The 23,648-nt window shown below is 37.8% G+C and overlaps 2 protein-coding genes across 3 annotated transcripts; both read right to left on the minus strand.

Moving 5' to 3' along the window:
* Positions 1–3,838: 3,838 nt before the first annotated feature.
* Positions 3,839–17,417, minus strand: LOC121955332 (protein-tyrosine kinase 2-beta-like). Of its 2 annotated transcripts, XM_042503235.1 has the most exons (26): positions 17,357–17,417; positions 17,087–17,141; positions 16,843–16,983; positions 16,657–16,731; positions 16,100–16,201; positions 15,648–15,765; positions 15,472–15,511; positions 15,205–15,239; positions 15,035–15,079; positions 14,846–14,943; positions 13,695–13,776; positions 13,500–13,600; positions 13,201–13,316; positions 11,439–11,539; positions 11,188–11,277; positions 10,045–10,249; positions 9,258–9,366; positions 9,086–9,145; positions 8,864–8,986; positions 7,658–7,810; positions 7,391–7,426; positions 6,170–6,194; positions 5,998–6,032; positions 5,608–5,742; positions 5,375–5,455; positions 3,839–4,195 (listed from the first exon to the last, which is right to left on the minus strand). In XM_042503235.1, the coding sequence occupies exons 1-26, from the start codon at positions 17,401–17,403 to the stop codon at positions 3,980–3,982; spliced, it is 2,424 nt and encodes an 807-aa protein (XP_042359169.1). In that variant the 5' UTR covers positions 17,404–17,417; the 3' UTR covers positions 3,839–3,979. The 2 variants fall into 2 exon arrangements, with proteins under 2 accessions (XP_042359169.1, XP_042359168.1); XM_042503234.1 differs by having other exon boundaries at positions 7,391–7,810.
* A 357-nt stretch (positions 17,418–17,774) lies between these two features.
* Positions 17,775–22,951, minus strand: LOC121955831 (protein-tyrosine kinase 2-beta-like). The gene is made up of 5 exons (XM_042503921.1): positions 22,864–22,951; positions 19,507–19,742; positions 18,944–19,122; positions 18,703–18,790; positions 17,775–17,780 (listed from the first exon to the last, which is right to left on the minus strand). The coding sequence occupies exons 1-5, from the start codon at positions 22,898–22,900 to the stop codon at positions 17,775–17,777; spliced, it is 546 nt and encodes a 181-aa protein (XP_042359855.1). The 5' UTR covers positions 22,901–22,951.
* Between the last annotated feature and the right edge of the window lie 697 nt (positions 22,952–23,648).

Raw genomic sequence — 23,648 nt, forward strand, 5'->3', positions numbered from 1 at the left:
CATCCTTGATAATGGTTCTGTGCAAAACTGATAGAAATGTTGGCTGAAAGATAGTAAGAAGGTTTCAGGAATCACGAAGAGAACTGGTTCAAGGACCCCGAGCTAATTTGGTGGAAAAGTGGTGAAAGTGTGGAGGTGTTGTAGCTTTGGAGTCTCAGCACAAGGTGGGCTAAGTCACGGAAAGAATTGTAACTAATTACAGATAAAGTTTAATTACAAGTAAAGTAATGTAATTAGTTTTCCAATTACCAATAAGAAACCACTTTGATTACAAGTTACTTGCCCAACATTGACAGGAATTCATTTCGAATTCTGTTGAGTGGAAATTTAGATCTGTTGGTGATGCTTGATGAGGGAGGAAAGTTATTCATCTTCTGGGGAGCATTAACCCATTGAAACCTGGGAAAAGTTGCTTAATTTCTTTGAAGCTTGGGATAAAGGAAATGAGCAACTTAAGATCTGAAAATTAGCGAGAAATAAGGAAAAAAAAAAAAAAAAAAAAAAATATATATATATATATATATATATATATATATATATATATATGGACATGAATAAGTATTTTATAATGTATAAAATAATATATTTTCTAATTTTCCCCATGCTTTTTAAAATTTCTAGGCTTTTTCAGAGGGTTAATGAGCCAAATTTGATGGCAACCCATCCAAGATATCATTCAAATGTTGGGCTGACGCTGACAGACGGATTCAGCCACACTTTTTCAACACAGAAAAAATATATAGACAAGGAAATTGCACTGTCATGCTAAGTTTGTGTTGAATTGAAAAACTTTGATGGCTTTTATGTTACGTTTCTCAGATGTCTTTAGTTTTAACGGACAGTAGCATGCTGTACTGGGAGTCTAAAATATACTGGACACACTAACTGTGGTCATTTGTGCTGGTCTGGATGAAATTTCCCTTTTTTTTTTACAACAGATTTTTCTTTCTGGCCATGCTGCCATAATTATAATTACTTTTGAATGATCATTCTATGTAATAAATACCATCATGAAACCTCAAAAACCTGCCTAAAAAGCATTTATTGAGTGGTGTAAGAATGACCTAAGTGCAGCAACAGGTTGTGTCGTTCCCAAAGTTTTCCTTCCTAAACGCAGAACATAGATTGAAATATTACCAGCAACAGAAGATATGTTAAAATAAACAATCATGAACAATAAGATAGACGTTGATATTTATTTTTATGTCACTTGATTTACGTGCTAGAATTTCATATTTTATAATATTGATAATGAACACAATACAAAAATCTTTTGTCTGTCAAGAGTATCAAACACGTATCTGACAATCCATGTCCATTGTCATCTTCATATCATAATTTTCACACAATGCATCATAGTCAAACTTAAGATTTGTACTGTATATATATATATATATATAGTATATAACAGTGGAATGGCAATTAATGGCAGTTTTGTTTTTTACATTTCACGCTGGTTATTGTTGACAGGTTTGAGAGAGTGAACCATTTATTTCTGTTTGTATTTGCAGTACTTTCTTCTGCTGTAAAACTGATTGTACGTCCATACGATTTTATATTAACAAGGATAATTTCTGAGCAGATAATTAAAGGGAAACTTTTTTTTTCAACCCAATTTTCCTATGTTGTGTTTAAGTGAGTAATGGGAACAGCAATGTTTGGAATTGGTTCAGTATTGAGCGAGAGTGCTGCAGGTGGCAGCTGTGAAAAAGGCTGCAAGTTAACCACTCAGGTCATTCGGGCACGTTAAATCCGATATAAAGTGCTTCTGTTTAGCCACTGTCAGGATCAGTTGTTATTATAGGTGCCTGACATTATGGAAAGGACTCCCTTCAAGGAAAAACCTTCTTATTAAAGAGTAAAATCCTTTTTGTTTTACGGCTCTGAAATCGCCATTGCTGAACACACCAGACTCCATTTAAATAAATTGTATTTTTAGCGTGCATAGACCCAGCATATTTTCTCATCTAATTGTGTGAATTAAAGGTTTATTTTAACCAAACCAGAGCTCGTGATTGGTGGAGCAGTGGAAAGACAAACCCTAGGCAGCTTCTGTGAGGTTTTTTTTCTGTCAATTTGTTATTTTACAATGATAAAAAATGGAGTTAAATGGAATTTGATGGGTTTGGCTTACATCTTACAGGATCTTACATGATGGTAGTCGTAGTGTTGTCAGATACTCAGAGTAACATTTGGAGCCTGTCAGTGAGAAAACAAGCTCTTTTAATGGACGTAAATTGGCGGTGCGTAATCGCCCAATGGTAATGTAGCCGCCTGTTTTGTGCTGCTGGCTGCAACATTCTCACTCAATATTGAACCAGTTTCAAAATTCATTGTTTCAATTAGTCACTTTGACACAAAAACATTGGAAAAACAGGGTCAAGGTTGAAAAATACAAAATAAGTATAAAACAATAACTAGCCAATTACAAATGAGAACAGTTTCCATTAAAGTGAGTTTGTCTGAAATGACAGCATCGTAAAAATGAGGCCAAAAGACCATCATAAATTTCAGTGTACATACTATCTTGTTAAGTACACAGCCACTTCTTTTTTTTCAAAGTTTTTCACAACATTTTTAAACTCAACTAGAAACATTTACAGGTATAATGAAGAACTGCCACAGGCCGAATTAAAACAGTTTGATAACAATAAAAATGCTCAACTTTGTGCAAATGTCATTTCTGACTGACAGATGTGAATCATTAGCTTGGTGTGTAAACTGCAGGGCTCCTACACATGTTCCATTTCAAAGTTACTCTTTTCCAGAGTCAAATCTGTTGATTTTTCAGCATATTTGGCATCTGACTACAACTGCTAAAATCGGAGGAAAGTTAAATAATTTCATTTTATGGCGTCTGCGCAGCCTTATTTATTCACTTTGTGCATGGCAGTGAGAATGCACGCAGCATGTGTGTGCCTTTACTCAGAGACGGTAGTCTGTTTTACTTTTCTGATGACTACATAACTGCATGACTCATATAACTGTTCAGACAAGCTTAATATTTGGTAATTTGTGATGCTTTGAATATACGCAACTCAGAGATATTGCTGCATTTCCGTTCAAGCTAATTTGTTCGTGGGTGTCTGGATTTGGTTCAGTTATCAGGCGCTTGGGGCAGAGCTGTTTTGCAGGCTGAGAGGCGTAGAGGCAGTTCTGTATTATTGCAATTATACTTCGCTCCTTGCTTTCAATGACATTAGCTCGCTCTGGTCGGCACTCACTCACACAGTGGTGAACATTTTGGCTGCGCTGCTTCAGAAGGCATGAAATACACTCTATAAATTCAGAATTTTATTTTTGAAAATAGTGGAACACTGGAATGTTTTTCCGTACTCTCTTTCCTTTTTCCATAATGATTCAGACCTGGGAATTACAAAATAAATTCCATGCTGCGTAGGAACTAGGGCTGGGCGTTGACACTGATCTCCTGAATCCTGTTTCAATTTGCAATTTCTTTCAAATTGAAGCTTATTTTAACAATTTTGCTTGATTTTGAAAGATATTCTCAGAGACCTAATGCTGTAAATTGTAAATGGAATTTATAAAAAAAGAAAAGGATTAGAATTTCATATTTTTTAACAAAATATTTTTTCTAGAGCAGCAACTGTTATATTAAACTGCAATGTCACTATAAAAACTCCATAGCTTACTGGAAATTAATCTAAATTGTCAATGAATTAAATCTTATTCCTGTGACAGTGGTAGGAGAGGTTGCAGTATGACAATAAATTACGCCGAAACATTAAAAAGTAATTCAGCAGTTACAGATAAAAGAGCTGCTAACATCGGAGCTTTTCAATACTAAAAGTTTTAATAATTTAACACTGGGGGGGGCCGTTTAATACCAGTGAAATGAATGGGGTGAAAGCTTCACATGTAGTTGGGAAAAGGAACATATTAAAAGACTGATCTCGATCGAATATTTTAACCCAGCCCTAGTAGGATCCCTGACACTGAAAAGAGAACTTACAGTCTACTAGGGCCCCACTGGCTTAGCCAAGTTGGCCCTGACTCTGGCTTGGTCCACAGCATCCAACATGTTCTTGCTGTCCACAGCCAGAGTGTGAGCTGCAGCCAGCATCTGTTTCTTACACTCCTCCTTCAAAGAGGTGATGGCGTTCTGCTGAGCCAGCCGCATTTTGCTGATGAGCTCCGCCATGTCGTTGTTCAGCAGCTTCTGGGTGCCCTCGATCTGTGGGGATAAAATGCACCTATATGATATTGTGTAATCCAGATAAAAAGGCATGGGTACTTTCTTTGTGAAGCTTATAAACGTTTTAGTTGAAACTGTTACAGGGGATTTGTTAATTTTAACTCATATGCATTGTAAAATGGGCATGTGATCTTGTCCACACATTTTGCACACATATAGTCCTTTATGCAGTGATGGAAGAAGTATTCAGATGTTTCTCGTAAGTAAAAGTACTAATACCACACTGTGAAAAATCTGTTAAAAGGAAACTTATATGAAAGTAAGTATTATTATGAAAAAGTATGAAAACTAAAAAATATCCAAAGCAGAAAAACACGCACACACACATACACAAACAAAAGAAACACACCTAAACAAACTCAAAATCAAATAAATATATTTAAAAAAAAAAAAAAGAAATGGGAAAATTGCCCCAAATTAAAAACTAAAAAAAAAACCTTAAAAAAACTTAAGATCCTAAAAAAAAATATTAAAAACACTCCCAAAAATTAGAAACAGTTGGAAAAAAAAAATACCCCAAACTTCAAAATAAAAAATAGAAAAAGGAGGAAAATCCCACCCAAAAACTCATTTGAACAAAAAAATAAATAAAACTCAAAAATATTAAAAAATACAGAAAAAAATGAAAAGTTTATCAAAATAGTTGGCATCTAATTTTCTGTCAATGGACTGATTGACTGGTCGTCACTGAGGGATATCTGGGCACTGGTGAGAAAGAGCAAAGTTTACTTCAGTTTAGCATTGGCAAAGTATCCCTTTAAGAATCAGATTCACCCTCACTCCTCCACAGCTCTACCCTCTTATCCAAAAATGGTTACTACTGGTTCCACAAAAACAAGATGGCTATGGCCAAAATGCCAAACTCGAGGCTTCAAAATGACACAAACAAACCAACGGCTGAGTATTATTATCAGCTAGTGTTTTTTCTAATAAGCAAGAAATGCAAATTTAAAATGTATTTGTATCCTAACTGATAAACTGATGTAAAAGTAAACATTAAATTGTCGCTTCTTCTTTGCTTCTTTGTGTCTGAAGAGGAGTTCTGTCGCTTTTTGTTTCAGGGACAAACAAGCTTGGAAGGGGAAAAAAAAATCAATAAGCAGAGGGAGTAATGTGATGAGAAAACACAGCAAACAAGCTGCAGACAATATACTTCACCTCAGTCCTGACAGACTCGTGTAAGGTGGGCAGTATGTCATCCACACTGCGAATCAGGTCTCGTAAAGCCATCCCAACGGACTGTGGGCAGAGATTAATGCTGAGGATTAATCGGCTGTGTGACTCAGGAGGGCTGTTTTCCATTACAATTCACACACCTTCAATTTGCAGTTAAAGCAGCAACAAGCTGTAAAATTGATGTGAAAAAAAAAGAAAAAAGAAATTTGTCTCACCTTCACAATGGTGATATAATTCTCCGGCGGCACATCTGGGATGTCATTCTTGAGCTGGACGACAACTTTGACCAGGTCCATGACGTACTGGTACACTTTGTCGTCAGAACGGTCCAGCTCAGCTGTGGGTGCGGGCTGTGTAAGAGGGAATAATCTGTTTTAATAATGAATATATTCATCCTGATTACTTCACACAAAGGATCACTGGGCATGATTTTAAATGCACGGTGGCACTAATACCCTTTCAATTAAACGGTAATCTCACTTTCTTGAGATGGCTGAGTTCATTAGAAATTATCTTTATCTAGAAATCAAAGCTAATAAAATTAAATGGTCTTTTCAGTTTTCTAAAAAAATATTACGATCCAAAAAACGGACCAATATAATTACCTGTGCCGTGAGCCGCGGGGGTTTCTCTGGAGGTGCTGCAGGGAAGAAGGATGAACAATGTGAGAGACAGAAAGAGAGAGGGAGAGACAGAGAGAAAAGAAAGGCTGGAGGGTTTAAAAAGAGATTATAGTACTCAGAATGAATTAAATGTAAATTTCTTTTGAGCACTTACCATTCTCTGCTTCAGCTTCAGGTGACTAAAAGAATAGAAAAAGAGAAATTTCATGAGAACTAGAAAAAAATGCTGTCTAGACTTTCAAGATGCCTCAGATGATAGTGCACAAATGTGATTTTGGGAAATAGCAGAATTTAAAGCAGCCAAAACGTCTTCTGTTCTGTCATAAAATTTTGATTTTCCCTAAAAATTCCCTCTTTACACCTTTTTTAGCAGTTTGGAATTAAAAGGGTAACTTCAGAGGTTACAGAATCTGTATTTTTCAACCTTGACCCTAATTTCCAATGTTATTTTGTCAGGTCACGTCCACAAAAAGTGCTTGTTTTTGCCACCGACACGTTCAAATTGTTACTATAGGTGTCTGACAACATTATGTAAAATCCCAACAAAAATAGACCTTTTTATTGGTAAAAAGTATGATCCTTTTTGTTTAAGCATCTAAAAAAAATGCCATTGCCAAATTCACCAGACTCCATTTAAAAAAAATGTAATGTTAAGGTGTATACAACCAGCATCTTTTCATATCTAACTGGGTGAATTAAGAGTTTATTTCATCCAAACTAGAACTGGTAATTGTTGAAACAGTGAAAGACTAACCAAGATGTTTTTTTGTAAGTATTATGTTGTTTCTGCCGACTTTTACTGTGTGCCTCTTACTTCTACTGTTTATTTAAATGGAGTTTGGTCGATTTGGAAATAAATATTTTGGGTTTGTTTCTGGTTAAATATTTCCATAAATTTGTCAGACACTTATAATAACAATCTGAGCCTTTCATTGGCAAAAACAAGCCCTTTAAGAGGACGTAAACTGTGCAAACACACCCAAAGTGGTTAAATTACAGCCTGTTCCACTCAATGCCAGACCAATTTCAAAAAATGTTTAGTTACCTCAGAAAAAAAAAAACAAGAAAGAAAGGGCTCAGGTTGGAAAAAAAGTTACCCTTGAAAGATAAAAAAAATAAATGTTTCAAATATTTTCTCAAATATAATTGTCAGTGATTGTAGCTGTTTTTGTAATCATTGCACAATCTGCACTTCAAATATCATCATCATGCATCATACTGATAACATTTGCTCATTTGTCAAATGGGAAAAAGGAGATTTTGTTGCCAAAGAAAACAAAAAGGGCTCAGAAATTTGAGATACACTGCCAAAAACCAAGTAGATTTTTAAGACAAACCGAGTCTGAAATCATAGTTTGCATAGGAGGACACCTACCGCTGGACTGACAGGAGTGTCTGGTCCCATGGGGTCCTGCAAGAGAACAGGCACTTTCACTTTATATAATATGGACCCCCTCTTTGGAACTGTTATCAGGGGAACATTCAATTTAAGGCTAGCGGGGCGTCGAGAGTGAACGAGTGGGTTGATATTGTTTAATGATCTCTTGTTCCACGAAGCCTCCGGGGCCGTGTTGAATTGAGTGGGGGGACACAGAGACACAGAGAGGGGGTTGACAAAACTTAATGATGCTCTGTTTCCCACCAGGAGTCTCTCCTCCTTCTCCAGCCACTTTTCATCCGCCATCATCTGCTCTTTCTGCTGGCGCAGAGTGTTCTGCATTTGCCGTCGCTCCGTCTGCCACATACGCGTGGCGTCCGCCCTGCTGTTTGGTTCCACACGGAAAAACTCGCCCTCCTAGAAACATAAGTGTGCCAGAAGAATGATGGATTAAAACCACGCAGAGTCTTTTCTGGTCTCTTTAATGAATACTTCACCTCCCAAAATGACCATTTGGTTATAAATTAGTCACGCTGTTCTATGATGAATTCATTAAGACAGCTTTGCTTTCCTCGTATGTCTACATGGTGAATGAAGAATCCAAAAATGGAAAAAAAATTCTTGTTGGATTGAAGTCATCCAGGTTCAACGATAGCAAAATTATATCAAAACATCAGTTTACAAACTCTCACATAACTTGTGCAGTATAATTAAATTCTCATTTATCCAGTCTTATCCTCATAACTTCCCAGAGAGCCCTTTCCAACAGTGAACTGAACGAAAAGTGAAACTTACCTGTACTCTCTTCAAAGCCAGACTCCACTGGAAAAAAAAGTAATTTTACTTCACTGGACATGGGAGCTGCTGGTCTACTGCAGTCTGTAGTTTGTTTGTATGACTGTGTGACTTTAATAAATACAAACTAAAACTTTAAAAACACTAAAGTCACACAATAACAGAGAACAAACTACAGACTGATGCAGAGGTAGACCAGCGGCTACGTGTTCAGTGAGGTCAAATTACTGTTTTTGTCACTGGAGTCTGGCTTTGCAGAGAGCAAAATTAAGTTTCACTTTTAGTTCAGTTCCCCATCAGAGAGTGCTGTATGTTTGGGAGGTGCTGAGCGTATAGCTTGAATTATACTGCACTATGTATTTGAGGGTTTGTAATCAAATGTTTTGATTTAGTTTTGCTGTTAAGTGCAGAACTCTATGATGTGAATTCATCAAGAATTTTGTGGGTTTTTGGAGAAAAGAAAAACATTTTCTTCACAAACTCAATGTAACAGTGGGTGAGTATTTAAGATACATGATGGTCATTTGGGGGGGTTGAAGTATTCCTTTATGCATTCATCTTAAACTCCCACTTATTCAACATTTGATTACAGAAAATTAACTGTAAGAAAATTGACAAACAAACAAGCACACAGACAAGATCAGGACTTTTGACAAAGCGCTGAGTCTTTCTTACCACCATGCTTCGACGCCGAGGGGAGCTGGCTGGCAACGCAAGCGTGTTCATGGAGTCGACGGGGGACTGGTACTCACATGGGCTGGCCAGGTCAGGGGAGCTGGCACACAAAGCCTCATTCAGCTGCACAGATGATACACAAGTATACATACATTAACAACATAACTTTATTTTGGAAGTAAAGCCCGTCATGTTGGAGGAAACGGGTCAGAGCTACTGTACCTGAATATGTAGACCAATACTGAGCGTGTTCCCGAACCGCCCCGGTTTCATTCTTGAAGGCTTCAGTAAATATTCAAAAGTAAAGCAAAATTACTTTTTATTTCATCAAATTAAAACAAAAAAAACATTTATGTGCTGTTTTACAACAGATAAAAGTGGCAGGGATGTGTACCTTGGGAGGAGGCTCATTAAAGCTGAACTTCGTGTCGAAAAGTTTTGTGGAGCGCCCTCTGTCCCTCTCTCTCTCCACTTCCTGCTCCTTCTCCATGTGGTGGACATCACTGAAGATTTCAGACCACAAGTTATATCAGTCCTCAGTAAACAAGGTACAAAAACATCTAACTGGCTGTTATTGCAAGTAAGTGCACTGCTGATCTCCAATCTTAACTTAAACAATTTAACCCTTTGAGATCTGAGCAATTTGGCTTGTTTACTTTCAAAAACATGGGAATAAGGCAAAACAATTAAAGTAAAAAAAAAAAAAAAAAACCAAGGCAAATGAGTTATTTTATTGAAACTGTTACAGGGATTTGTTAATTTTATTATTATTTTTTTTTTTATAATTTTCTAAATCTACTAATTTCTTGCAAAACATGAAACATTTCTTATCAAGTTGCTCATTGCCTCTTTTCTTGTGTTTTTTAAAGAAATTGCACTAATTAGTTTAGGTTTCAAAGGTTTAAATACTTGTGAAATGCATCTCATAAGCAGCAAAAAAAGTGATGCCACTCCAGGTTTCAAAGGGTTAAAAATTAACCAAAGATCAGTGGTTTCGTCTTCTATATCACTTTTTTTTTTTATTTTGTCATACATCAACACAGAGTGGAAAATCATTACAAAAAGGTCAACACTGTAGATCCACTGTATCTGGGCCTTCATCAAAAGGTCTCAAACTATTTTCATTCTGTGCTATCAGTCATTTAGCAAGAACGGCTCTTTTATCAGGAATAAAGAAGTACCTGATTTTGACGACCAGCTCAGTGAAGGTGGGTCTCTCTCGGGGATCGTAGGACCAGCAGCGGGTCATCAGTGAGTAGAGGGCAGGAGGGCAGTTGTCTGGCTTAGGCAGCCTGATTCCCTGCTCCAGTTGGTTGATCACGTCTCGGTTCTCAAGCCAGAAAAACGGCTGCTGTCCTCTGCTCATTATCTCCCACACACATACAGCTACCAAGCAATGCAATGACAAACCAAAGAAACAAAATGGCAAAGACGTAAGAAAAGAGCCTTTGTGCTCCTTATTATTTACACATCTACTGACCATTTCTCATGACCGCGCCATGCTACTGATCTAGTCAGTTTTTGTTCTCCTTTTCCCTCTGCTGCTCATAATTTGTTTTTCATTTCTCTTTAAAAAGGAGAAATAAACTAGAATTAACTTCTTCCAGTGTGAAGTCATTGGTAGCTTGCAAAGCTACACTATCAAAGTAGCTTTGCCAATTTCTTTCTGTTAAGTTAAGTATACTATATGTTTCCATTTTTACCTTTTTATCCCTTGAAAAGATAAAATATTTGGTAATTATTCAGAGTCCCTCTCTCTCCACTTCCAGAGAAGTAAAAACACACAAAGAGCACCTAAAGAGCTTTTTTCTGTTCTATTTCTCTATCTCTCTCATGATATTTTCAAATTTCACTTTGAATTGAATTGTTCTTTGCATCTTTAATCTCTCTGTACAGCACCTTGAAACTACCTCTGTGTATGAAATGTGCTTTAGAAATAAAATTGCTCTGCCTTGATTTGGCTAAAGACTGAAGACAGGTGGACATACAGGTGATTACATAATACTGTAACTTGATAATCATGTAATCAGGAGACCCTGTACACACTATAGAAATGTATATTAAGGGGTTCTGACTCGTCATCCCTGTTTGCTCGTCTGTGTGCCTACACTACTTTGGAGACTCCACATTGTTCTGATATCAAATATATTTTTACCATCTCATAAAACCGTGCAGTGCTTGTTTGGGGTGAAGATTAACCAGCCACCTGCTTCCCTCCGTGTGTAAGTGAGTTAGTGTGCTTTCCTGTCTCGTGCCTGGAACACGCTTTATGTCTTTGCACAGAGCTGTCGTACCGTCTGTGTGTTAGTGTATCACAAGCTCACCAAACATCCACACATCACTGGCTGAGGTGAACCGTCTGAAGTTGATGGACTCTGGGGCCATCCACTTGATCGGCAAGCGGGTAACAGACGCTGCAAAGGAGTGAGAGACGTTTTATTCTGTTGTCAGTATTTTCTGAACGGCACTTTTTACTGGTCTTTCTATTATATGCATTAAAATGTACACAACAGATGACTGAGATAAAATTGCAACAGTCAAATCAGCTTTTGTTTTCCTAAAGTGCCTCTATCACCTTTGTAGTATTCTTCATCCTCGATGTATCTCGACAGACCAAAGTCTCCAAGCTTCACGCAGTCCGGACTGGCGACCAACACGTTCCGAACCGCGATGTCTCTGTGACAAAACACGAATAAGACGGAGAGAAAAGTTAAAGGCAAACTACTGTATTTTTAAACCTTGACCAACTTTCTTATGATTTTGTGAAACGTTTTTGAAACTGCTTCAGTAATAAGCCAGCCAACTGCAGCAGTCTTATTCATTATTGGACCAATTTAAAAAACTGTTGTTCCTCCTGCACAAAAACATGAGAAAATAGGCTCCAGGTTGAAAAATACCAAACCTACGTTCATGGTGGTACAGATGAAGACGACAAAATGTAAATAACACAAGCAGAGTGTTTTAAATGGCCTTAAGCTTTCTCCTATTGGCCTGAATTAGCCTCTTGATCCCTGCAGTGCTGCCACAGTTTTGGCAGGAAATAATTCAGAAGGAATCTTTGCATTTTTCCACACAGGCAGAAAGTAATTTCCTTTGTATATGTTTTTTTTCTTCACAGGAGATTGAATCCTGGGTTGCTGCTTTGCTGCCTGAAACCTGATGATAAGATTCTGCAGAAACAACTGCCTGACGTGTTTTCTGTCATCTCACATCGACTTTCTATTATGTTGTGCCCTTCTTTAAATATTTATGGTTTAAACTAAAGTTTCCTATTTTCATATAACTCTACTTTACATTCCGATGCTGCTTTGGCTTTTTGGTTTCTTATTCTAGCTCTATATTTCAATAATACTTTCAACTTTTTCCTCACCGTCTCTGTGAATCAACACTGTGTAGTAAATCACACTCAGATTTGCCAAATTATTTCAAGAACATAGTGTGACTTTTTGTGATCAGCCCAGAACATAGCAGGTTGTTCCTCTTTTCTTACGACAGTAACAAAGGATTCAGGTTATGTAATGTCCTGCCTGAGTAAATGATGAGAGTTCCAGCAAAGATGTGCTGTGCAAACATTAACACCTCATGCAAAATCAGTGCGGGTTAGCAGGTCATGGTGACTTAGTGCTGCCAAAATGAAGACTTTGTCATCCACATAATGCCTTGGTTGGATGCATAATGTTTTAGGGGACCCAATAGCTAAATTTACTCTAGTTTACATTAATTTAAAGAGGATTTGTCAGCTGATAGAAGAAATTGATCAGAGTCATGATTACATCTATCTTCTTTCAGCCAGGAAGAAAAAATCTAACAGCAAAGTCCCAAAAAATGTTAGCATTTTACATTTCTGCAAACCACAGATATGTTACATTTGTCATTTTAATCACATTAAAATTTCTAAAGTGACAAAGTATATGAGCTGACTTTGTCATCAGGAGTCAAAGGGGATGGTGTATGGTGTGACAGCTGGCCTGATAGTTATCAAGCTGCAGACCACGTTTTAAGACCAATAAACAACAAAAATGGCTTTTCAGTCACTGGCTGCTTTGCCAACAACTTTTAGCCACTGAACAGAGGTATTTTAGTTAAAAAAAAAAAACATCTTTTCCTTATATAAACATATAAGTTTGAATGTACTCGCTATATATAAAATGTATTGTGTCTGTGGTTTGCAGAAAAGTACATTGCCAACATTTTTTCTGGCAACTGGGTTGAATTTAAATGCAGATACTATATGTTCTATGTAAGCAATTTTCCCTGTGATAGAAAGAGCACAAAAAAGATAACAACAGCATCTCCTCCTCCTGGATAATGACACAAAAATAAAAGGAGTCTCTCACCTGTGTACCATGTTGACCCCTTCGAGGTAGACAAGAGCTTTGCAGATCTGCAGGCTGAACAGCACCAGAGTTGTGTTTGTCAGTGTTTTCTGGTTCTGAGTTAGGTAGTTCCCCAGCTGCAAAGCCAACATTAAAGTGATTCATAAATTCACTGCACTCATTTCAAGTCTCTGTCTTACCTTCATGCTAAGATGACTCAACAAAACCACACATGTATGAAACTGCTCAGACAGTCTCAGTTCAGTTGCACGGAAGGATCTTACTACAACAGAAACAGTGAAATTAAGGTCGGCACTAACCTCTCCATACTGATAAAGCTCCATAACGATCCACACAGGATCCTCCTCGATGATTCCGATCAGTTTGACGATGTGCTGATGATCGAGGTTCTTCATAATTACTGTCAAACGCACACAATTCCCATTTTTTTTTTGTTGGTGTCTTCATTATTGTCACAGTTATTTGGTTGTTTTGACTACATTTCTTGAAATTACCTGCTTCACTCATGAACTTCTCCATCACATCGGGTGAGCAGTCTTTGCACGTCTTTACTGCCACATTAACCCTTTCGCCACTCTGTTAACAATAATGACAAATGTTTGTTGCATGCAGTTAATAAGGTTAATATATTTTTTTAAACTACATATTTAATGCAAGCTGCAATCTCCAGGGCTTAGACACCTAAGTGGCATAAAATTCCTCTAATGGCCACTTGAGGCTGTCTCCAAAATATCGTCAGTTCTCACAGACCCCCATGTTAAAATGCCCAATTCTGCAACAGAAATAAACATAAGGCGTAACCAAAGTTTCGGTCATCTAAAAAGTCTTGTTTAGAATGTGGTTGTACTAAAAGACCCTTTAAATGAGACAGATATTCAGTATTTCTGGTAGGTACATTTTCTTTTAATGGTTTTAATCATGTTTTTAGCCAGCATAAATTGGTATTATCACGGTTAACCACAGCTGTAAATCAGGTCCCCAGAAGTCCTCCAGGGCCAATGTTTGTAGTGGCAAAACAGTGTAATTACACCATCACGTGATTGCATGGGGCCCAAAAATACTTTTTTTTCTCACTGGCTTAGCGAAAGAGGCATCTGTAAATCAATAAATACTTTTTTTTGAGCACTCAAACCTTGAATAATGACTCGTTTCACAATCAAGATGTAATCCATTCAGTCTGATAACATTTAGAAAGTTTAGTAAAGCGTCAAGATTAAATAATTTCATCCTTATCAAAGTCAGTGGGGTGCTAAAAAGGCCCCCCATTCAACACTATATCCAATTTTCTTGATACATCCATGTGGTAGATGCACTGTGCTGACCAAGCCTGCAGCTAACATTAGGTTTATCTCCACCTTCTCGCCCGAATGTGGTCGCATCTCGCTCCAAGTATCCAACATGGCAATGGCCAAAATGCCAAACTCAAGGCTCAAAACATGAATCCACAAACAAAGTGGGTGGCATCACAGCGGCTACATCCATTATTTTATAAGTTTTATAATTTTCTGCAGCAGTTGTAGCTCTTGGTAAATTATATATTTCATTGATTTATGTGTTTCCAACAAGTTTCCCACAATAATAGTATAAAGTTATAAACGTGTTTTGCTGTTGTTATTGATATACTTAAACAAGGGGATACACTTACGTCTTTTTTGTAAACTCCTTCGTAGACTTCCCCGAAAAAACCCTCACCAAGGATTTTGCCAAGAACAATGTCACCTCTGTCAATCCCGTACTTCACAACTGAAGAACAAGATTCACGTTCATTAAAGTTCAAAAGTAAAGTCACAATTAATATTTTTCAAAAATAGATGAATACAAACTTTCAACAAACCTGACGTCGGCCTTTCATCAAGAATCTCACAATAGATATCTGACCCTGAAAATACAACATGAAGAAAGACACGCTTTTACTTGTTATTCTAAGATAAAATTGGATGCTTTAAGCATTAAGATGCTGTGTGTTGTATTAAACATGGAGAACTTTGAAAACTGTCGGCTCACCCATGCTGTGTCTGAGCGAGCTGCTGTTTCTGGTGCTGCGGAGAGAAGACAGAATGAGTGAAAGTCCGGCTCATAAATTTGCAACTTATGGCTCCACAGAGCGCTGACAGAATGATTCGATAAAACAGCCTCTCTCATCAATAACTCTAACTTTTCATTTCATATTATAACCGAAGGGTATTAGAACAGCTTGGACTCTGCAGCTACACCGAGGCCGAGAGAGGGCACAAATCATACAGAGTCGTAAAGCTGCCAAAATCTACTCACTTTGTAGGAAGCTCAGGTAGGGCGAGCCGCGTGTTGGCTTCTACGATAGAAAAGAGTCCCAGTTATTACAGTTAAGTTCAAAGAATACAATTTTAAAGTCTTCTGTACAAACTTTAAGTCCTCCACACTTAAAAACATCTTTAACCACATGGAGAAAGTGGCTGTGCTGTTCACACCTTTGTTTGGTTGGTAGATGACACTTTCATCTGTGTCCTTTTCCAAGCGACAGTAGCCATCAATAAGGTCCATCATGTTCTCAGCCATCGGCATCGTGGCCACATTGATCGACAGACACTATCAGAAAGAAAAAAAGGGGCATGAAGCACATTTACCAAGTCAGATTTCTCTATAGTAAACACTTTTTTTTTTGCTATTTTAGTTGCTATTTGCTATATTTTGCTGATGTGATTCTAAGGATGCATAATAATATTAACATGTCATCAGCAGTTATTGGCTTTAAAATGACATATTGGAATCGTCCAACATGTTGATTTCTGGTAAGCTGATATTTTTATTTTGACAAAGTTAACACGTGCGTACATCGGCAAAAAATCCAGTGTCTTACATCCCAACTTAACACTGTACAAAGTAACATTGTATAACAGTTAGATGATGTTGTGGTACTCACTTGTCTGGCCCCCTCTACGCTGAGGTCTATGAGAGCCTTGTTGTCACTCAGAGATGAACATTGTATTTTCTTGATCTGTTTGAAGTCAGCTAGAAAAACAGGCTGAGGCAAAAAAGGGAAATGCAACAAATTAATTTATGTTGGGAGCAATTTCATCTGTTTTAAACATATGATAGCAAGAGATCAGTTTCTTTACAAAATATGTTGAAAAATCCAGGGGGACTTAATTTATACAACTTTCAGAATAAAAAAAAAAGTTAAGGAAACCCTGCTGTATGGGCTTTAAAGGTGGATTTTGTTTCCTTTGGACAGAGCCAGGATATGTTTCGCCGTGTGTCTTGTCTTTATAATGAGCTAAACTGACCGGCTGCTGGCTTTGACTTCATGTTCGCAGTCCTGACACTGATGAATCTCAATTACCATCTAACCAGGACCCTAATTCCTTTCACAAAAGTCCTGAAAATAGACTATATAGATTAGATATATAACACAACACAATGTACTAAATGAGTAAAGGCCAAAGCCCTCTAAGTTCCCTGAATCTCAACCACACTTACTGCTGAATTCTTCTGTGTGCGTTGTCGAATCCCCCTCCCGCCGATGACCAGCTCCACTGCTAGACTCCAACCTTGCTGTTGACAAGTGAGAGAGGTTAAATATTTTTCATAATTATGCAAAAGAAAAAAGAGTAGATAAAGGTTGAGGGCTCATGATATTTAATGACGACCATAATGGCTACTCACCACTAGTTCACACCGGAAAACCTCCTCATCATAATTGACGAAGTCTTTGAGGGTCTCAAAAAACTTGATCATGCAGTCATCCTCCTTGAGTGTTGCATACCGTTGAAATGTTTGCTGGATCAACTTCCGTAGCTGCTTTGACTGGATCACAAGTAGGGAAATTCAAAATGTTCCTTTAAATAGGAAAAAATAATTTGTGCCTGTCTAGTCATGAAGAACTGAAATCATGGTTAAGATAGTTTACCTTCATGCTGTTAATCAGCTGTTGAGGAAAGAAGAGGTCCAGGCCCACTTCTTTTCTTCATTTGCCAAGAAAAATTTAGAAAAATAGAAGTAATTAAAAAAAAAAAAAAAAAAAAAAAAAAAAAAGAGTAAAACATGTTGGAGGATGATGGTGGAAGTTTTTCATTACCTGGGGGCTAACTATCAACAAATACAGAGTAACAAATTAAATGTCACCAAAGTTACAAGATTATCTTATCTTTATCTTAGATAAAGAAACTTTAAAACTCACTCTAGCAGCTCAAAGTTGGACTTTTTCTCAAGACCTTTTGCATTCATGTCTTTGTAGAACCTCCTGAAAAAGAAAATATCTCAGCAACTATTCATTTATACACAAAAAATGTTTTTCATCCAAAACAATGACTCATTTAATGATCTACTCTTACACACTTGCACACAATTATTAACTATAGTTGTTCCAATACCAATACCGGTATGTGAAATGCCTTTAATGCTGCCTAAAATGCTCGATAAAGTATCTGCAAATATGCAAGTCTGTGCATCAATCCCGTAACATGTAACTCATTAATAAACTTTAGTTTCACACCATGATGACACGGCACTTTTCCCAAATATCAGTTATTTTTTGCTGCTCTGAAACATTAGCTTACACAGCGAGTTGTGCTGTGCAGCCGTCGGCAACTACTGGTTTAGAACTGCAACGAAGAATTGGCGTATGACAAACTGTGCAACATCAGCCGTTGGCCAAATGTGGGAAATATGGCGATATTTTATATTAAATAAAATAATATAATATTGCATTCAGTCTTAGAATGTAATTGTTCATATTTTAAAAAGGGTTTAACCCTTTGCAACCTGGAACAACATCACTTTTCTTGTGCTGCATTCGGACACCTTTCACAAGTATTTACTTTTAATCCTGAACACATTGGTTTGTTTTCTTACGAAAACATGGGGAAAAAGGCCAAGAGCAACTTGGCAAGAGATAAGTAAAAAAAAATTTAAAGCTAGTGAAAAATCTTGAAAACTAACCTCTATTTATATTTTTTTATAGATTCATATTATACATTTATCTATATTTATAATATCATAAAAGTGTATATTTAAAATGATTTAAAGAATTTTTAAGATGTTTTTTATTCATTTCCCTTTTATTTGTTTGCCTTGTTTTAACTTTGTTCGGGCTTTTGTGCTAATTTTCTGGGGTTTTTTGTAGGTTTTACAAATTTTTGGGTAATTTTCTCTTTTCTTTTTTCTAAAATACACACATTAAACTCACTACAGAGCACGCTGTTTACCACATGTATTATTCTATTCTATTTTATTCAGTATCACTCTAACCAGCTCCATCAAGTCACCATAATACTGAACTCAGTAAAAAAAAAAAAAAAATAAAAGTTAAAGCACCTAATTTTACATACTGATAATCTATATGTCATCTATTCAGGTTCTCAACATGTTTCATTTTGTCATTACAATGTGGGACACACTGACAGCTGCTCTTTTATGTGGTATGAAAATAACACCTTTTATTGCCAAATACCCATTGGCTGTAAATCATGAATTAAACACCAACCAAATAGTTCAAAACAAAAAAAAAACACTATAGCTTGTTACCTGTTGGTAAAAATACATTAACGTTGATCTGTCATCTTTGAATTTTTCCAAGAAGTTGACAGGAACGTATCTGATACGGAGGTCATACCTGCATTCAAAAAGAAAACAGATACACCACTCACATTCTTTAAATGCCATGCTTTACATGTAAAATGCTATACATGTCTCTGAACAGAAAACATTCAAATAATCGCTCTACAAGATTAAAACAGACACAAAAACACAGGTAATCGATCTTTACCTCCACTCAGCTTCCACGTGATTGCTCTCATATTTTTGCTCCACCTCCCCGACAGTCAGGTCTGGATGCAGCCAGTGAATTTCCTCGGACTTCAGGTGCTTCAGCAGGAGACCGTAGCATCCCGTGTGTTCGATGTTCGGCCCCAATCGACCGCTGATCAGAATCGATCGAATGATGGCCTGAGAGAAACAGTATGTGCCATTTTAAAAGATTTCAGAAGTTTATAGCACTCTGTGATTGATGTTTGCATCATCTTTGCATGTAAGGCCTAACAAATAAGCTGTAAATGCAATGATGAGAGGAAGCACTGGGAACGTTTGTTTTTGCCTGTTGCTGTGCACTTAAAGAGAATAACTGATAAAGGATTTATAAACCGCCCTGCATGATAAGGAGGCCAAATAAAACAGATTTCTGGCTCAAATACAGAACACCACCTTCAGCTTTTACAGGTCTCCTTCAGTAAGTTATCAAAACTATCTCAGAAAAGCACAACTCCCCTCTTAATCACAGTCTTCTGACACTTCACCTCCTTTCTCATATCTGGATTTTTGGATAACTCTCACCCTTATTTGCCAGGAGCTGTCACATTTCACCAGCTTGAAGTTCTTGCCCAAAGTGTTGTTGGTGCAGAAGCACACTTTGAGGATCTTGATGGGCCCTCCTTCCCCGCTGACGTGCGAGTCGGGGGTGGAGTCTGTGCTGCTGGGTCTTGGATTGGGCACCTTCCAAGCCAGGGTGTCCCCGGACATCACCTCATACATTGTCACGGCTGGGTGGGCACCATCATATCCAAAACATCCTTTCGACAGACAAAGGAAAAAGAGTTCCATTAAGATTTAGAAACAAGAAAGAGAAAAGCCTGTTTAATACAATAAGGTGCCGGTTTTAAAGACTGTGGCTGAGGTTAAGCAAAGAATAATGTAGTGACGATGTGTCTTTAACACAAAAAAAAAAAAATGAAATTACCACCTGGTGGTTGTAATGTTCCGTGAACCAGTCAAGTTACAGTTTAAATCAATGTCTGAGAAAACATGGATACTTCACACACAACTTCCCCCCGGCAGCAAGAAAGATCTATACAATCAGCACAGTTTCAAGGCGGGGACTGAAAATTAGTGTCACCAGTTCAGTATCTGACCAAATGTCTCCCCATTTGATCCTGAGATATAACTTTGCATAATGGCAGGAAAAGTGTTTTTGCAGAAAATATGCAACTTTATCATTATATGCTATTTGACATTTGTGTATGTTTAAGTGTATGAATTCTTGAGTTGTGGCCAAAAACATGTTTTTGTGAGGTCACCATGACCTTGACCTTTGACCACCAAACTGTAATCAGTTCATTCTCCGAGTCCAAGTTGATGTTTGTGCCAAATTTGAAAAAATTCCCTCAAGGCCTTGTTGAGATAGTGTTCACGAGAGTGAGACAGACAAGGTCACAGTGACCTTGACCTTTGACCACCTATATCTAATCAGTTCATCTTTAAGTCTACATGTCGACATTTGTGCTAAATTTGAGGAAACTCCCTGAATATTTTATTGAGATATTGCATTCACAGGAATGAAACGAATGTAAGGTCACACTAACCTTGACCTTTGACCACCAAAATCTAATCCGAATTAATTTAATGACTTTTAAGATTTTTTTTTTTAACTCTGCACAAAATAAATTGCGCTTGACTTCACCAGTGAGTCGTTGAAGCTGTTGCATTGGGCCATTCACATGTCACATAAATCAAAAAAGGATCAAATTCAGGTTTTGCTGGAGATATTTTAATACTTCTTTGTACTGGATTAATTCAATTCCTTAAAGGTAGTGAGTACTGATACCCAGCAAAGAGTACACACCGTTCTGTGACTAATTTAGTCACAGTACTGCAGTCAGTCAAAGCTTCATTCAAGCTGTGATCTTGTGTCATGTGGTGCCAATGACTCATATCATTTGATTCTGAGATCCGCTGATTAAATTCCTTCCTAACCGTGATTTCAAGTGAGGGCCTGTGTGATTCATACAGCAAAATTCTGACAGTGTGGAGACTTGTAGGCATCAGCATCAACAAAGAAAACTCTCCCTGAACACAAACATTACTTACATTTCATTACATACTATTTCTAAGCCAAGCGCAGCTACTTTTTGAATCATTGTTAGTTCATTTTTACTCTTTTGTTTTTGTTATAGACTAAAACAACAAGTACAGCTTGATAGCTTGTAGAGCTTTGACTCTTTGCCCGAACCCGACAGAGCCCGACCGGACCTGACAGGTTCGGATGGGGTCAGGCTGCTATTTGTCACTGTTCCCTCTGGTTTGAATTGGGTCAGGTTCTTGCTAAATTTAAGATTTTTTATGAAATGGTTAGGAACTGTCTCATGCTTAAATACCACTTTGGCAGGAGTGGAGGACTGTATCATGAGGCAAAGAGAGAAAGAAAATTCAGGTTTTTTATCAGGCTCAGGTCCAAAACTGCTGCTGTTCGTGGGGCTCGGGTCGCACTTGAACAGAGACTGTGCGGGTTCATGTAAGGTCATGCCTGATTTTTTGGGTCCGATCAAAGCTCTATTCGCTAGTTAGCTTAGGGAGTGCTAGTAGGTGAATTTCGTTATCTTTGGACAGAGCCAAGCTAGTCGATTCCTCTTTTTCAGTCTTTGTGCTAAGTTTGCAAAGCAGTGTGCTAGCACTTACAAACAAACAGATATCAGAGTGCTGTGAATCTTTTTATTCGACTCTTGAAAGTACATCTGCAGCATTTCCAAAAATGTGTCAAGAGAAAATAGCCTACATCGCGCTGAAAGAGATTGATGTGCCATCTTCAAGGTAGGTGGTCTATTATTTACCACAGGGAATGCACTCAGTCCAAAAACAATTAAGTTTACAACGTCCGGGTATGTAAGTGAAGGTAGTGAATTTTGGGTTCCCAAGTCATATATGGATCTTTGTTGTTTGTTATGATTAGTTTGTCCAAAACTCCTACCGCTGCCTAACCACCGTAGGCAAAAGACAAGGCAAATTTTATTTATACGGAATATTTCTTTTCCAAAGGCAGCCCAAAGTGCAGATTACTCAGGTCAAAGTTCATTGTGGGCCAATTTAGCATGCCCCAAAGAGCCAGAGAATTAGTCATTTCAATTCAATGTCATTTTCAATTAGATCTATAAAGTCCAAAAAACATATGACATCACTCTGTCCTTGGACCCTCACAGTGGATAAGGACCCCCCCCCCCCGAAAAAACCTCCTTTACCAGGAAAAACAATTGTAGAAACCTCAGAAAAAGAAACTGAGGAGGACTCCCTTCTCCAGGACGGACATACGTGCAATAGATGCCGTGTGTACAGAACAGATCAACATAATAAATGTACAATAAATTCAAGCCCCTCCAATGACCAATGTCTATTGATGTCTATTTTCAAAAACTGTCAAGGCCTTAGTTTGTTTTTTTGTAAATTTTAGGGGGAAGAAAATAATCAAGAAACCACATTAACGCCTCATAAAAAATAGATTCCAGCAAAAGGAAATTCTGCTCCAATCAACTCCAGCAGCTCTAAAAAAAGAGGTGACGGTTACAAAGTAAAAACTTCATAACGCAGACACAATCACAGCCACAGCTACACACCTGGAAACAGTCAACCGAAATCTTTCCACTGGGTGAAAAAGCTGAAAGCCAGCTGCGAAACTTTGATTCAATTTGTCAGGTTACATCTGACATTGAGAAGGGTGACAACGGATGTATCAAATGAAAAAATCAGGAAAATCCTCTCTCACCTTTGAGCACTCAAACACGAGTCTGACTCTCCTCACATTAATATTCTGCCCCGTCAATCAAACATCTGAAGGCATGTTGACTCAACAAACGGACACAGAGTCAGCTAAATACTTTAAAACAACCCCCGATTAGCTGCGAGGTAGATATGACTGCCACTCACCCACCTCACAACAGCGTCCGTCACAACGAGCTCTCATAAACCGAGCTCCATGCTGTTAGTCTGCTGAGCTGTGTTGGTTTCTGCAGGGCTTTCCGCCGCTGTTGAAAAGGGTTGTGTTTTGTTAGCCTGAGGCCGTGAATTCCCCAGCAAGGCTGTGTGTGTGTGGGTGTGTTTGTGTGTAACTGTGTGTGTAGTAAGAGAAAGGGAAAAAGAGAGAGAAGATGAGTGCGCAGCATGGCCGGCATGTTGCACCATCACCTGGGTGTGGGAGGCCTGACAAGAGGGGATTGAGGAGGCAGAGGGTGAAGTTTAAGATTACTTATGAGAGAGAAAAAAAACACATCCATGGGTTGAAGTATTTCGGGCTGTGGATACACAGATACATTCCTTGGCTCGCGCAGAAGAAACAATGAGTCAACCTAGTGACATATATACATTACAGATTGCTGCAAACGCTCAGACAGACTTGCAAAATCTGCTGTGCATAAATATTTGTCAGCAATGTCAAAAAAAAGGAAAATCTGGAAAATGAATGAAACCATAAATAGCACTGGTTGGTTGTGGTGAAGCTTTGTGTTTCTGTGTCACTGTTGAGTCTCTGTGACCTCCAGTCGACTTCAGGTAACAAGTGTGTGAGACTTCTAGTTTCATTCTTAACACTTAAACACCAAAACCCCAAACAATGGCTCATAGAGAAAGTCTGTGAAGAGGTATTTTGGATTAAAAGATAAAAATTTTCATTTAAACTAGGGCTGGACATAAATATTCAGATATTCCAGTATTTG

The sequence above is a fragment of the Plectropomus leopardus genome, chromosome 16 (genome assembly GCF_008729295.1).
Source record: "Plectropomus leopardus isolate mb chromosome 16, YSFRI_Pleo_2.0, whole genome shotgun sequence".
Taxonomy (NCBI): domain Eukaryota; kingdom Metazoa; phylum Chordata; class Actinopteri; order Perciformes; family Serranidae; genus Plectropomus; species Plectropomus leopardus.

Excerpts from the sequence above, each read along its gene's own strand:
- LOC121955332 (XM_042503234.1), bottom strand. The coding sequence starts at position 17,403 with ATGAATGCAAAAGGTCTTGAGAAAAAGTCCAACTTTGAGCTGCTAGA. Across the intron at positions 17,142-17,356 it reads TCCAACTTTGAGCTGCTAGA|AAAAGAAGTGGGCCTGGACC; the intron begins GTGAGTTTTAAA and ends TGGCAAATGAAG. Across the intron at positions 15,512-15,647 it reads CATCTACCAACCAAACAAAG|AAGCCAACACGCGGCTCGCC; the intron begins GTGTGAACAGCA and ends TTTCTATCGTAG.
- LOC121955831 (XM_042503921.1), bottom strand. The coding sequence starts at position 22,900 with ATGAGAGCTCGTTGTGACGGACGCTGTTGTGAGGTGG. Across the intron at positions 19,123-19,506 it reads ACAGCTCCTGGCAAATAAGG|GCCATCATTCGATCGATTCT; the intron begins GTGAGAGTTATC and ends TGTTTCTCTCAG. Across the intron at positions 18,791-18,943 it reads CACGTGGAAGCTGAGTGGAG|GTATGACCTCCGTATCAGAT; the intron begins GTAAAGATCGAT and ends TTTTGAATGCAG.